The sequence below is a fragment of the Scomber scombrus genome, chromosome 4 (genome assembly GCF_963691925.1).
Source record: "Scomber scombrus chromosome 4, fScoSco1.1, whole genome shotgun sequence".
NCBI lineage: Eukaryota > Metazoa > Chordata > Actinopteri > Scombriformes > Scombridae > Scomber > Scomber scombrus.
Window position 1 is genome coordinate 6,133,478 of NC_084973.1, and position 15,554 is coordinate 6,149,031.

Sequence of the window (15,554 nt, forward strand, 5' to 3'; positions counted from 1 at the left end):
AACACACACACACCCACCTTTAAGATGATATCGTGCACCGTATGGCCTGTCTGTTTTTGTTTGTGTGCGCAGGCTACATTTTCACGTGTGAGCTCGTGCACATTCAACTGTGAAAGGATTAGTATGTGCATGTCAAAGACAGAGGGAGAGGCAACCACAGAAAGATAAACGAGGAAGTGTGAATACATTAAGTACACTGTGTAGATATTGTTTGTGGACCTTTCAGCTCAAGGAAATCCTTGTTTCAACATTCTGTCCTGGCTGGAATGTTGCCTGCGAGGCTCTTTTTAAGTGTTTGGGTCTAAATGCCATGTCTGCTACACCCCATGAAACTGTCTTAATCCACTTTTCTTTTTTTTTTTTCCCCCCTTGGTTTTATTACTGCTGGAGAAAACACTAGGGGTAGAGCAGAGCCCCAGCCTCAGGCCTCTATTCCCATTCCACACACCCCATAAGTCAGTCACAGATAATTAAATAGGAGTTATTTACACTGGTTTTCCCTCCTCTGCCTCTCTGGCGCTTTTATCATTTCTCTCTCCTTTTCTTTGTACAGTACAACACGCAGCCAGACCTTGTCAGAGTCTGGCTGACACCAGTGAAGGTCTGTAGAAGTATAATAACTTGAAAAGAAGAAAGGAGGGGGGGGGGGGAATAAAAGAGAAAGAAACAAGACTCTTATGAGCTCACATCAATGTCAGCCCCTCATTAAACAATCACGTCGAGCATCTACACAACGCTAATCCCCGTGTGTGCTACAAAAACGCCTCAGCACTTCTAAACACCGAGCAAAGACAAACGAGCAGATGAGGATTTGCTTGAGCCAGGTTTGAAGAATTCGGCTGCCTAATGTCAGCGTTATATATTTACTCTAGAGTCAGGCAAACAGCAGCTTTTCAACACGGGGATGAATTAGGCCCCACCACAGAGCTATGGCGTCCATTACAGGCCTCAGCGGCTCTATAAATCACAGGATCACAGGGGCATGTGGGGTCCGGCCCTCCTTACTCCTCCTCAGCCCCTTTCAGCCCCATCCTGGGGGTTTTGTTTGCCTGCTGCTCCAGCCAAACGCACTGCTTTGATACAAGCCGTGGAAGGGCATGGAAATGCCCTGAGGGCCGGCGGGACCTGGACATGCTGAGAAGCCTCTTTAACGGGAAAGCTGTCCCCTTAAAATATCCACAACAGGAAACAGCCATCAGTCATCAACACGCCAAAACAGCTGTTACCAGCCTACATCAAGGGGACACATGAAAGGAGTTGCTCCCTGTTGTTTGAGCCCTCCCTTGTTTCATTCTCTCACTGCCTTTGTCTGGCTTTTCCCAATGCCCTCCTCTTTGGTCTCCTTTTAAACTCCCCGCTTTCCTTATGCAACCCCACCCACACTCACCCACCTACACTTTTTTTTTTGACTCGAGTCGCCGCTCAACCGGCACTTTGCGTCGTTAAAAAAAAAAGAAATTCTCTCAAAGCTCTCGGCGTTACCTTTAAATATCACAGCTAGAAAAAGCAGTTGTTATGCGTCACCTGTTTATGCGTCTCGGGGCCCCGAGGTGACGACAGACAGGCTTTAAACAAACAGACGCATTCAAAAAGAAGATTGTACAACACTCCAAGCTTGGCGCGCACCACTGCGTTCGCATATTCTTGGATCTGTGCAGGTCACTGAAGCGTGAGCGGCGGTGTGTGGGCGATGAGTGACGACTAAGCCTAATGATGACAGGTCAAACAGTGACGCCGATGAGTGAGGCTGAAGTGACTTCATCCTCTCGAGCTCTGCCTCTCAGATAAATGGAAACGGGCGTTATAATCAAAGAGCCAGCTGATATGTGACAGCAGACGTTGCGATCGCTAAAGGCCGGGGCCCGTGTTAAGAAATGTCAAACAAGTTTACCTATTAAACTTCAGAAGAAAAGGTTCGTTCTGATTCAGTTTTGCCAGTAATCAATGATCCATGACACTACTTTAAAAAGTCTGAATACAGCAGTGTATTGTAATATCTCAGATTATGGATTGAGTGGCTCTGAGGGATCTGATTAGTAGAAGAGTCGCTCCAATCACGATGGAAATCCCCATAAAAGCACAGCTTGTTGTTCTTTATGTAAAATGAAATCATCCTCCTCTGTTTTATCTTTATGTCGACCCTGGAGAAACTTTAAAAGCGGACACATCTGCAAAACTTTGTATTAAAAAACTGAATTTAAGCCCTTTTTTTTCGAAGCGTGTGACCGTAAACACACATACACACATAAAGGCTGAACATGTCATTCACCATCATAGCGAAAAAGACATGAAAATTGAATCATGTGAATTTACTTGATGCTGGAAAAAATTGAATTAAGCCCGGTAACAGTGGCAGTTTGGCTGCTATAATTCAATAAAGCCATTAACATACCAGAAATGTCCATGAACAGTAGGTTATTATTTTGAATTTAATGGCACCCGGTCTCAAGAGCATGCAAATACACTTCTTAGAAAACTCTTAAGCGCTTAATTCACCCTTGTTGTTGAACCCTTTCTGAGTTTATTTGTCTCTTGTCAGGCGGTGGTCGCCTCTCCTCAGCTCTCCTGTTGTCATATTTATGTTGCAATATTTATATTTTTTCATGTCTACTTTGCATGTGGCTTGTGGAGGTCACTGACACAGATTTTCACCCATACATTGCAGCTTGGGGTGTTTAGGGGGGTAAGGCTAGGAGACAAGTCACACCCCTCCCTAAATGTTATCCCGCCCCTGCTTATGAATGCGGTCACTTGTGATTGGAGGGCGGCTCACTGCTTTGAAATCCCTCCCCCAGCATCGTTAGTATGTGGAAGAAGTGAGGTACTGCGAGGCTGCTGCAGAGGGAGAGAGATACGCACACTGGAGGACTGTCACACACTATCCTCTGCGGGATATTCCTCACACTTGTCCCGTATTCTGATGAGCATTGACTACTCATGGTGCCTTGCTTTTGGCTCTTCTTTTTTTCCCACTCCAACACTGGATAAAGGAATATTTAGGTGATATTTGAAGTGCCAGATAAAGGATGACATTTGGGCGAATTCTTTAGACACTGCCTGGGTCCGATACGGAGGACGTGCACAGCGCACATGCCCTTATTTCTTTGGATTACCGCACTCTCTTCTCTTCAATTCATCATCATGAACCGTGTTGCTAGATGATTTTCAACCCTGCGTCCCCTCCTTAAATGCAGTCGTTCCTTCTAGCGCCCCGATCCAGATGAGAGATCCCCCCGGTGGACCTGAACCGCTTTTACGCAGCCAGTCTCCGGAGCGCAGCCCCGCCGAAGCAATCGGTGATCCATACTGGATAGGAGCGAAGACACAGTACGTTTACACACCCGCGTTTTGCTCTTCTTCTCCATCGGATCCCTCTCGACAGGCTAAAAGGTTACCCATCCGGATCGTAAAGATGTTGACGGCGCACAGCGGCCACTTGCTGCACCCGGAGTATCTCCAGCCCCTCACATCCGCGCCAGTCAGCATTGAAGTAAGTGTAAAAACAAAAAAAACCCCAAAAAAGACAGTTGCCTAATATGTTGTTACCTGCTCGTATTTTTCGGTTGAGTAAATGATAATTAATAGATGTACTTGGTGAAGATTGCTCTTGTTTTGTCCGTATTATGCGCCATTTTACGCACAGAGATTTAGTGGCAACTTTGACCTGAGTTTAAAAAAATGACTGCGGATTTCACACGGCTTTAAAAGTAATATGTCTAATATGTTTATGTATTGTCCAGATAGAAATTAGACTTCACATTTTATCTCTCCAAATATTTATAATGTCTCTTTATTTATTTTTTCCTCTTTAAAAAAAAAACTTGGCTTCCTTTATTCATGTTAGATATATATACAACACAGAGCTCTGATAGGTTATCTACTATATATTCATTATATTCTACTGCCAGTAAAATATAAGATTAATGTAATTTATATCTAAGTAATTTATATTACAAGTATAATTGTAATAGAATTTAACTATGTAATAAAATGTGAAATAAAATATGAACCTAAAAACATTTTGTTCACCTCCTTGCTCTCTTTTTTCCTGATCAGCTTGATGCCAAGAAGAGTCCTTTAGCTCTGCTGGCCCAGACCTGCTCTCAAATTGGCAAACCAGACCCTCCCTCCTCTTCCAAGCTGGCCTCCATCTCCTCAGGCAATCTGGGAGACAAGGAGTCCTCCAGCCGATCCTCCAAGTCTGGAGAGCAGCACCAGTCCCTGGAGGACAAGTCCAGCTTCAAGCCTTACTCCAAATCGTCAGGCGGTGACTGTCGCAAGGACGTTCTAGTGACAAAGGGGCCTTCAGATAAAGCTTTCAGAGTGCCAAACGGAAGCTCCGGCGGTGGCAGTGCTTCGTGTCCATCATTTCCTCCCCATTCCCGGTCACCCAGTTCCAGCTCCCCTCCCCTGCACACTCAGAGCCAGCCCCACAGACAAAGCCATTCCCCCTCCACGCAGCCACCGCCTCACTCCCAGGCTCAACACATGGACAGCAAACCAGCGAGCTCAGAGCAGGCCAGCTCAGACAGTAACAACAACAACAACAGCGCTGGCAAAAAAGACTCAGAGGCGGCTAAGTCAGGGATGGATGGGGCTCAGTTAGCCAACTCCAGCCACATACGGGCCAGCTCCAACTCCAGCAACGCCAGCTCTGCCAGCAGCCCGCGGCCGGAGAGCAAGGCCGACCCGCAGGCCTCTTCACAGCCTGGCCTGGGCTCCGGGCACATTGCCCCCGTCTCTCCTTTTAAACCAGGACATTCTGTCTTCCCCTTGCCTCCTGCGTCTATGGGCTACCATGGCTCCATTGTGGGGGCCTATGCTGGCTACCCCTCTCAGTTTGTTCCAGGCTTGGACCATTCCAAGTCTAGTTTGGGGTTAGGACTTGCAGGAAAGCACCCCAGCTCCTCTCCTCCATCCCTAATGCAGGGCTTATGTCGGGACCCGTACTGTCTGACTTACCCCAACGCACCCCACCTAGGAGGTAGTAACTGCTCCACCTGCGTCCACGATCCCTCCAGCTTAAAGTCTGGTTTCCCCCTGGTTTACCCCTCACACCATCTCCACTCCCTTCACCCCAGCTCCTTGTCCTCCAGCACCAACCCCTCCCTTTCCCACCCACTCTACACCTATGGTTTCATGCTCCCCAATGAACCGCTGCCCCACGCCTGTAACTGGGTGTCCGTCGGAGGCCCCTGCGACAAGCGTTTCGCCACATCAGAGGAACTGCTAGCTCACCTGCGTACCCACACAGCTATGCCCGGGATGGTGGAGAGTAAGCTGTTGTCGGCCTACCCGTCATCGGTTTCATCAACGGCCTCCTGCCACCTCCACCTGCCCCCACCCAGCAGTCCAGGTAGCCTACCCAGCTCCTTCGCCCTCCGAGGCTCCCCTGGCTTGAGCCTGGCCCGCTACCACCCTTATAACAAGTCCCACCTGCACGGAGCCCCAGGGCTACACATGCCATCCCTACCCTCCTCCTCAGCCTACTACTCCCCCTACGCTCTCTACAGCCAGAGACTGGGCTCAGCCTCAGCCCTCGGATACCAGTGACATCTGAAATAGTGTTGATGCCCACAGACTGCAGGCACCAGCTTGGACTGTCCAGTGCAGCCCTGAAGATGGATTCTTCAGATTGGGGTCACCACCAGTACAGGGCATCATGCCTGCTCCGCCTGCCTGCCAGGAATACCACCTGTTAGCCTCAGGATTGTGACTGGCGCTCCGAAGGCAAAAGCCCCTGTGACGGATTGTCTGCAGCACAGAACCAAGAGACTATTAAAGACGCCAGGAAGCAGAGCTTGAAAATGATGAAATTGTGGGATTATTACAACAGTCTTGATTTTGTTTTGGTTTTTTTTGTTTTGTTTTTCTCTATATCTGTCTCCCAGAACTGAAAGTCTGTATTTATTTTTCACTCAAGCGCTTGGTATTCAACTCTGGGGGGAAATTTTGCTGTCCAAATAAATTGTTCTTAAGTATTCTAACTGAAAAAGAATGATTTAAGTATAGTACCATTATGCCTATCATACACTCTAAAAATAAAAATCTTGCACCACGATGAAGATGGACTATGAGGCTTTATTCTGAGGACATCTTTTTATCTCCTTTCCTCTCTGCTGTTTTTTTTTTTTTTTGTCTTCATCTTTTAACTGCTATCTATTAAGACTCTGGAGAATTTGCATGTCCATGGGAATTATCTTGAACAATGCCATTATTTTTATTTGTAAATATGCAAAGATGTAATATTTTTTCAAGCTAAGTGGGTTAGCTGGTCGAGGTCAATGACGCAAATGGTACAAATTTAAGAAAAGATGACATTAATAAAAAACAATTAATGATGGCTGTGCTATCCAACCAACAGGGAAATTATTATTTTGTTAAATAAATGACACATGATTGCATTTATCTTGGTTTTCTTTTCCTTATTGAAGAATATATTTAGTATCGTGGAGTGGCTTTTTGTCACGAGCATGAGAAGATGAAGTAAATCTCGCCAGACTTTTGGCAATGCACTTATCTACGTCTATCCATCATTACGGCTTTTATAGCTGCTCTATATGTGGCTATGTGTAATATTTCATGGCTCATATCAGCTGACAAAGCTGTCCCAAGCAGGGCAGGCTGGGTCACATTAGCCCTGTTAGCCAGTCTCAGAGGACTTTCATAGCCCCTTCACCTCCCTCCGCATTGCTTTTGTTGGTACGAGTACAGCTTTTAATTGCTGATTCTTGTTTGTGAGGCCGAGAAAACTGCCTCCTCAGCAGAGTGGATGGCTGTGTGGAGTGGCCGCTGGGTCACTGGGACTTCAATAATGACCTGAGGGAGGTGCCGACCCAGGATCTCCTCACGCTCTGACGGATTGGCCTGCAACACAAAGGCCAGGGCTGACAATGGGAGGCGGTTAATAGAGAAATATTCATCAAAGTCTTGACACCTCCCCTGAGGAGAGGCCGGTTTCTCTCTTACAGGAACCACAAACACGGAGGCAGCCGTCCCGAAGCGAAGAGCCATTTTCTTGCTGTGTTTGTGGTTTAACTGAAGTCAGCGATCTTGAGTCAGAGCTGTTAGATACTAATTCGAAGGGAAGGAGTGGGTCTATTTTAAAGCCGCACCGCCGCCATTAGAGCGTTTCTCCCTTGATAATGTGCCTGTGTCTCCACTCTATTTGGCTGACAGGGTGTAGGTGGCACACAGCGTAGAGGCTGTAGTCTCTGAGGCGGCTATTGACCCCGACTCCCAGACTCCTCTACTCTCTCGGTTCATTAGCACTCCAGACAAGGGAAAGGCGAGCACAGGTGTCACTTGACAGGACCATTAACAAAATGGATGACCCTCCCAAACCACATCCAGCCCCTGCCACACCAGCAAGGTCACGGCGCCCTGATCACCGCTCTGGGCAGCTCTTTGGGACGCTACACTTATTTTTCTTCTTTAGAAACTGGAGCCACGCACTGCTGTGGAACAGGACAGTCTCTCTGCACACTTACTTTCTGGTTGCTGCTTCTTTCCTCTTTTTTTTTGGATGGAGTTTATAAAGTAGTCTAGACAAAATAGGTCAAGGATATTGTGCTTTTAATGGTTTTTTGCACGTATTCCTTTAGTGCAACATATTTCTTTGTAACTTGCACCGAGTTGTGCTACTGCAGATATACTGGATTGTGTTGCCCCCTAAAGTTGTGTTGATGAAGTACAGGTGCAATGTGTTAGAGTGTGGGTAGTTTTGGACATGAGGAGAAAAATGCTCTTAACCTTATCTAAGCTTTTATATGATTTTTTTTTTTTTTTTGGGATGATGTTTTACAAAGTGCAGATAGAGAACTGGTTACATTGGCTTGAATCTGAAGATGATTCACAGCAGAGGTCACGCAGAGGGGAGAACTTTCAATCTTGTCAGGGAGGTGGAATTAATTTCACTGTTGCCAGTTTACACTCGTTCATCAAATGCCTCACTATTCTCCCTATCCCCTCGCTCATCAATCTCCTCCATCTATCTCCCACCCCCCCTACCCACCCCCCACACACACACACATTCTCTCGCAGCTGAGTCAACACCCACACACTCCATTTATGTCGCCTATGTGAGACTGTGTGCATGTGTAAGTATGTGTATTCAGCCCAAACCCTTTGTCCACGGAGGGTGACAACATTTCTGTTAGTCTGAGTCCTGTCTAAGGAAGATTTAAAGGGGGATATAAACATTAGTATGTCCTGTTTGACTCGCTGCAAGATTATAACATTTCCCATGTAATTTAATATTAAATAATTAGGTTTTAAAAAAATACTCTGATGGTTTCCAGAGCTGTTTCGCCCTCTTAAGTGGTTTTATTGAATGATTTATAATATCTTGAAATGCAGCAGAAAATGGCATACCACTTTAAAAAATAATACCATTTGTTTTCTTTACCATTCAGGGAGCTACTACTAAGTACAAACATTAGTTCGCCTCATAATGCTTTAAAGGAATAGTTTTAACATTTAAAAAAAATATACATGCCCACTTTCTTGACAAGAGTTAGATAAGTAGTTTGATAGATCACGTTTGTCTTTATAATATAAAGCTACAGCCAGCAGCCTGTTAGCTTAGCATTAAGCACCTTAGCACCTTTAAACTTCAATAATTAAAGGGTTATATTTTGTTTAATTCCTATAAAGAAAAATTGGAAAAAATAGTGTCAGAAGTCATATGCATAGGCATAAGCATACTTCCCAAAATGTGCAATTATATCTTAACCCTCATATAATGTTCATATTCAGATATATGCCCTTCATAATTAGTGTCTAAACCAAATTTCTGCTCAACCAACCATTCATGAATACCTCATTAGTTACGGACACATGTGTGATTAATCCTTAAGGGAGCTTTCAGAGAGCAAAGATAGTTTATTCTACAGTTTTTATGCTTTTTTTTAAATGGTTAATTTAACATTTACAATCATACCTATGTTACATTAAGCAAGGGAACATAATGAATTCATAAATGATTGTAAATGTGAAGAATGCAACAGCAAGTTTTGAATAAATATGGATCATACATTCTGCAAAAATGTGGATTTTATTCTTGTTTATTCTAGGTAACATTAGGAGAAGTCATTAAATTTAAGGCCTCAAAGAAATAAAGATTTAAGATGTTTTCACTGTTCTCAAATGTCAAAATGGGTCAAATTTGAGCTTGAACAGTATGTAACGGTTAAATAGCAGTAGCTTTGCAAGTGTGAATTATAGCAGTGGGTTAGAAGTCAGTCGCAGTTACGGTGGTTGCAGTAGTAACAGTAGAAGTGGTACTAGAATGATAGTAGTAATCAAAGTAGTAGCTGTAGTAGATGGTGATGGTGATGGAGGAGACTAATATTTTCCCCTCTGTGCGTCAGTGCCGAGACGGTGCAGAGTGCCACTGTGAGGTCCTGAGCAGCCAGTTGACAGGCCCGGTGATTAATGACGACAGGGTGTGGAGCTGCTCTTCAATTAGACGCCAGCTCTACCCCGGCTCACCGTCGCTGCTGACAGCTAGGACAGAAAGAGAGAGAGAGACAGAGAGAGAGAGAGAGAGAGGAGGGTACTCAGTCTTCCTCTCTCTCTTTCCCTTTGCTCTCAGTGTCTCCGAAACAAAACATTAACCTCAACTCCATGACTACCACCTCTGTGTTTAACATCAGGACACAATACAGAGCTTTCGGCATCCAACAGTGACCGCAGTGTTAAAGCAACCCAGATGGCGTGAACACATCCCTCATCAGGGCCTGTCACACAATCTCTGCTTTATTTCTCCACATAAACCCTGTGACTGACTCCTTTACATGCCTGTTTCAACTCCCCTCTCATTCACATCCACATTCAGTCATGCTGTAATGCTAGTCATGAAAACAATAACAGCCACATTAAAGGCTTCCAGGTTGTTTAACAGGTTGTGTGCTGGTTGAAGCCACTTCCTCCTATAATTCCAGGTACAGTAATCTCCTCTTGAACAAGAAAACATCAGAACTTCCTTCTCGATAGTGTGACAATTTGTTTCCTGCAACTGTGTTTTTGAAACTTGCAAATGCTACTTATCAGAAATGGAGTTAAAAGATTGTGAACAGGATTAGCCTGGGCTGGATGTAGGCACTTCATTTCAAATTAATGTAATATTTGTCTAACAAATTAACAAGACACTACATAGAGTGATGACAAACTTTTTTCAACAGGAAATTCTTCAGCATAATAGTTTGTTTTTTTTTGCTTTCTGGGTTTAATTGTCCAGGAAACGAACATGCCGATACAAAAACATCAAACAGCCAGGTCGTATTCAGATACCAGGTTTCACATTATCCCACCAGTACCTAAAGGCATCAATAATAGTTGAGCATAAATAACAGAAACCACCTTTGAACTCACCACATCAATTATCTTTTTGTACTGTTGGTATTGCTGGTATTATGTGATTAAGAAACGTTTGGAGAGAATGCTGTGGCAAGATTGATGAGTATCCACGGGCTGACAGAAGCAGCGATGACTATGAGCTCATGGTTTAAGGGCAAACCACAGAGGTGGAGCACAGCTAATAAACTGACATGAACAACATTAGAGGTCCTGACATTTTTGATTCATCTTAGCTCAATGTTACTGGGGTTATTGTGTCATTAAAAGTATAATTTAACCCTCACCGACTGCACGAGACCTTTAAACTCTGGACAAGTGGGCTAGCTTAATTTTCTACCTAGCATGATCAACATTATAGTGGCATCTTTTCATATACATATAACATATGTATAAAAACAAGATTAAGATTCCTCCCCCCACAACCATGTTAGTGTTTACGGTGGTGCTTTGAGCTAAATGCTTACAGCAACATGCTAATGTTTAGCATGTTAAGGTAATGTTTACCTTGGTCCCCATCTTAGTTTAGCATGCTAACATTTCCTAGTAAGCAGAAAGTACAGCTGAAGCTGGTGGGGATGGAATAAAGGTTTAGCAGATATTTGGTCATAAAACAAAGTGTTTCTGATTTTGACATGATGATAACACCAGATGATACATTACGGGATCACCAAAGTTATTACTGGTTCATCATGAGGGGGACATGGCCACAGATGTCAACCTGATTGTGGCATTTCAAGAAAAGTCGGCGGACCATGGAAGTCATTACAATTCATCCTCTGGGCAATACAGATATCGATATAATTTAATGGCAATAGCAGTTGAGCTGGTCTGGTCCAAAATGGCGGACCGGCTGTCCTACTGTACCAATCGATACACCAAAATTGTGGCTAGCATGGTTAAAAGATTGTGCTAACCATCAGACATCATATAGCATAGCAGTTTTCGTTGTCATTGTTTCCATGTCCTTCCACTTTTTTCTGAGGTTACTGTTTGTTAGCCCAACTTGATAATTAATGGTTATTTTGTCCTGTGAATTAGTAAAAGTGTATAAAGTATAAAATGAATTAAAGTATTTCACACTTTACATTTAAGCACATCCAATGTTTAGGTGTACATGCTTGTAGTTTGGGTAATGCGATAGGCTACATTAAAAACCATGTCAAACACAAATGTTGATTGAAAATGAAGTTAAACTTAAGTTCATGCTCATGCTCCTTGGGTTGACTCATTTATTGATTAATGACACAGATGATGCTCATATAATTCCATGGGTTGACTCATCTATTGATTAATGACATACAGGGCCTGTCAGCTCATTTATTCTTTCAGACAGAGAAATAGTGCTTCTGATTTAATTTTCAGCCAGCTCTGACCTTGGCAAACCTCACTTGGCCTCAACATGGAAAGCTGCCCAGAGCTGCTGTGGCCCCTCCAAAGTTCCAGTGGTGTGAGCACCGTTAATAGACATACTCTCCCTAACCACTGGGGGAGAAATGAACGTTTCAATTACAGCAGCACAGTGCACTGCTAATAGCGCTTGGACGGCTTGTGCAGCTGGATTCCATTTGTTGCTGCTCTGGGAGATCGCGGCGAAGATGTCACGGGCGTTTGGAAATGAGCGTGCCTTGGCAGCGAACTAGTGGCAGCACTGACGGTCATGATTCATGGCCTGATTGACAACATTGCTTTTTTATCCCACTTTTGGACAGCCTGTGGACATAATGTACTCACTGTAAGCATTATGGGTCTGATGTCTGTTTTATTTCTCCCCTGGATAGGCATTCAGACTCAGAGGCCGCCATAATGGTGATTACCCCCATCTTATCCGTTACACTACAGGCCAGGACACACAGTTTATACCCACTTTATATCAGCTGCTTAACATTTCGTGCAGCATCCTTGCAGCCACATTAATGTAGGGAAACAGGAAGATAAATGAGTACAGGGTTGAAACGCAACAAAGGCACCCACATTAAATTAACATTTTGAAGTTGTGTTATCGATCATCTACTAATGGCGGGTACATCATATGCAAACTCCACCCAGCCAAGACTGAGCAGACAGAACTGCCTTTTGAGAAGAAATAAGCATGTCACAGTTGCCTAATGGTGTCACCTCAGCAAAAGCTAAATCGCCCATAACTTTCAATGTGAGTGTGATGTGTAGTTAGTTGGTATAATGTAAATTTAAGACCTTTAGCTAAGTGTTTAAAAATGATTCTCTCTCTCTCTTCAGTCATTTAACACATGAGGTTTGGTATGTGAATGACTTCAGCTGCCTGTGTCCCTGTATGCCTCCATCACTCAGCTGTATGGGACTCAGGAGTGGTTGTCCCACAACTGCTCAAACATATACATTATTCCACATGTCAACACTGTAGGAGCCCTGCCCACCCCCCTCCCCACATACACACACGCACACATTCACATTACACGTTCTCTCAATAATACATATGAACTCACTGTCAGCCTATAATAAGGTATAATTTTATGCATTAAGTCTACATGGAAACAATAATGGTTATTAACACTTGGGCAGAGCAATGACTTCTGATTTTTTTTCTTCAAATGAAACTGCTGCTAGCCGACCAATGATCAGCTAGTATAAGCCAACCCCACCTCTTATAAATTATGCTTATATCCTACTTATTTGCAATAATAAATACCTTGTTCCCACCGCACTTTGGGTATGGTTAGGGAGAGATAATACATCAATATACTAATATATTTTGTAATATCAAAGGCCAACAGTGACAAGATATGAAGTGTTTACTTACATTTAATTAAAACCACTATCTTTCCCTAACTATAATCAAAATCATTTTGTCACTCACCACTAAATTGGCAAAAACAAACTACTATTAAAAAGTAATTTCTTGTAGACAGCTAGTAAAACATCTGAAAGACTATTGAGACCATTATGGGTTTAAACTCTCCACCAGAACCCACCATAGCTCTACATTAATATGTTCCCAGAGCAAATAGAGCTAATAGGTTTTTCACCCAGCTGTTGAAAAAGCTGCCTGTTTGACTTGTCATAGCGGAGAAACCACATGTACAAATAAATAAATAAATGATGGCTCAGTTTCATGATGTGTCCCCACAAACCCTGCCAGTGTGTGCAAAACCAGGACCTTAAACCCTGACTAATATATACTGTATGTACAATATGTTTTCTGATCCTTTCCGAGATGGCACTCAAAGAAGAGGCTGTGTAAAATGAGCAGATCTTCAGTAACTCTTTATGCCTCTGCTTTCGGCTCTGCTTCCCTATGGCGCTGTACTGACAGCTCCAGAGTCTCTGGACACCGTTGGTCTAGTGTGACACAGAGGCCTGATTCCTTCATAGTGAATGTAATTAGCTGCTCTGAGTTTCTGTCCTTCAGACAAACAGAAAGGAACCAGACAGAAGTCACAACCATGTAAAAGTGTGTGATCTTAGCAACCTCTTTAATGACCCCAAAATTAGATTTCAGTTGTTAAAAGGTATCAATGAAGAATCACCAGTTTGGCTTGTGGCTTTGTATGGACAGGTTTGTTAATTGCTACATACAGGGGCTCATGGTCAAGTCAACTATTATTCTCACATCACGCAGTCTGTATCCCATTTTCACATCACTGATGAGTTTATAGTGCCACATGCTTATGTCGGTTTATGTCAGTGATTCACACTGCGTTTTCTGTGTTTAAGTTAGCAGGACCGTGAGATTGAAAGTGTGTGCTCACATACACAAGTTTATATTAGCAGAGGTCTTGCGGTTTGTTGAGCGAGAGTGAAAAAATGTTTCTTTTCCACAGGCAGCATGATTATTTTTACTTTTTCAGAGACGCTGAGAGACCCCTCCCTCACCTCTGCTGCAGGCCCTCCTCCACCTTCTCCTCCCCTAATAGTGAGTTACCACACATGCCTATGACGAGGCTTGGGGCAAAAAAAAAAAAAAAGAAAATGGGGAGGGGAGAGGGCGGGAAGGGAAACAGAGCTGATTATCCAAATACAGTCATTAAAGGGGAAATGTGTTTTTCAAGCTGTCAAGATGATTAATGGGCGAGAGCAAATCCTCACAAATGCTCTTGTTTAGTCTAACTGGCAGACACGATCCTGCCCATTGATTTATGGCAGGCCTGCTGTGTGAGACCATAGTGAGGTTAGAGGGTGTGTGTGTGTGCATGTTTGTGTGTGTGAGTTTGTGTGTGCATGCATTCATGCTTGATTATATGCATGCGTATGGGTGCATGTTTGAGTGCACGTTTGAGTGTGTTCGTGTTAAAATGCGGGTCTGTGCGCATGTAAGCATATGTGTGGTGGCGTGGCAGGGAGGGAGGAAGGAGCATGTTGGTGCACATGAGCAGAGGAGTTGAGGAGGGATCAGGGAACAGAGGAGAGCAGTGAGTAAATTCTCCTCATCAGCTTTCACCCTGTGCTCTGACAAATCAGAAACACAAAACAGAGTAGTTTAGCCGTTTTTTTTTTTTTGTTTTTTTTTTTACTTTATGGCTCCATGATTGAACATCAACACCGGGATCGATGTTACATCCAGAATGAATCAAACAGCTGTCCAAAGGTACTTGGGTTTTCATCTGTCACTTGCCAATATTCGTCCTCACAGATGAGATTGGAACAGAACAAGCAATATTTCTCTCATTGCTCAACTGTAACTGATGTCTATCAGGCCGGTGTCATAGATTATATTACTTACCAAGACCTCTTTACAGAACAAGAAGGTAGTCAGTTACTATTTTATAAACAGCACAGTGTTGTGAAGTGTTTTTAATGAGCAGGAGGTCTTAAAGGAATGCTTCAACATTTTGGAAAATATACATATTTGCTTATTTAAATACATACCACCTCATGACTGTATGATAAATATGAAGCTACAGCCAGCAGCTGCTTAGCTTAGCATGGAGACTTGAAACAGGGGGAACCAACTAGCCTGGCTCTGTCCAAAAGGAACAAATTCCATTTACCAGCACCTCTAAAGCTCAATGATTAACATGTTATATCCAAAGGCACATAAAGATGGATGTAGCGAGGTGTGACGTCACACATTGGTTTTCACTGGAACCAATTTGAAGCCCAGAATTGCAGCTTATGGTTGGCACCATCATTTCTGTACGGAGCCAGGACCTTTTAAATAAGGAGTGTGGGGTTTTTGCCTTTCACGCTCTGGAAACACGCCCTGCTACCTCGGACCCAAG

General features: G+C 43.6%; 1 protein-coding gene across 1 annotated transcript; it reads left to right on the forward strand.

Moving 5' to 3' along the window:
- The first annotated feature begins 2,861 nt into the window (after window positions 1-2,861).
- znf703 (zinc finger protein 703) lies at window positions 2,862-6,208 on the forward strand. Its single transcript, XM_062417797.1, has 2 exons — window positions 2,862-3,490; window positions 4,057-6,208. Exons 1-2 carry the CDS (start codon window positions 3,221-3,223, stop codon window positions 5,551-5,553), a joined length of 1,767 nt encoding a protein of 588 aa, XP_062273781.1. The 5' UTR covers window positions 2,862-3,220; the 3' UTR covers window positions 5,554-6,208.
- The last annotated feature ends 9,346 nt before the right edge of the window (window positions 6,209-15,554 follow it).

Coding starts and splice junctions, on each gene's coding strand:
- znf703 (XM_062417797.1), top strand. CDS start 3,221: ATGAGAGATCCCCCCGGTGGACCTGAACCGCTTTTACGCAGCCAGTCT. Junction 3,491..4,056: donor CCGCGCCAGTCAGCATTGAA/GTAAGTGTAAAA, acceptor TTTCCTGATCAG/CTTGATGCCAAGAAGAGTCC.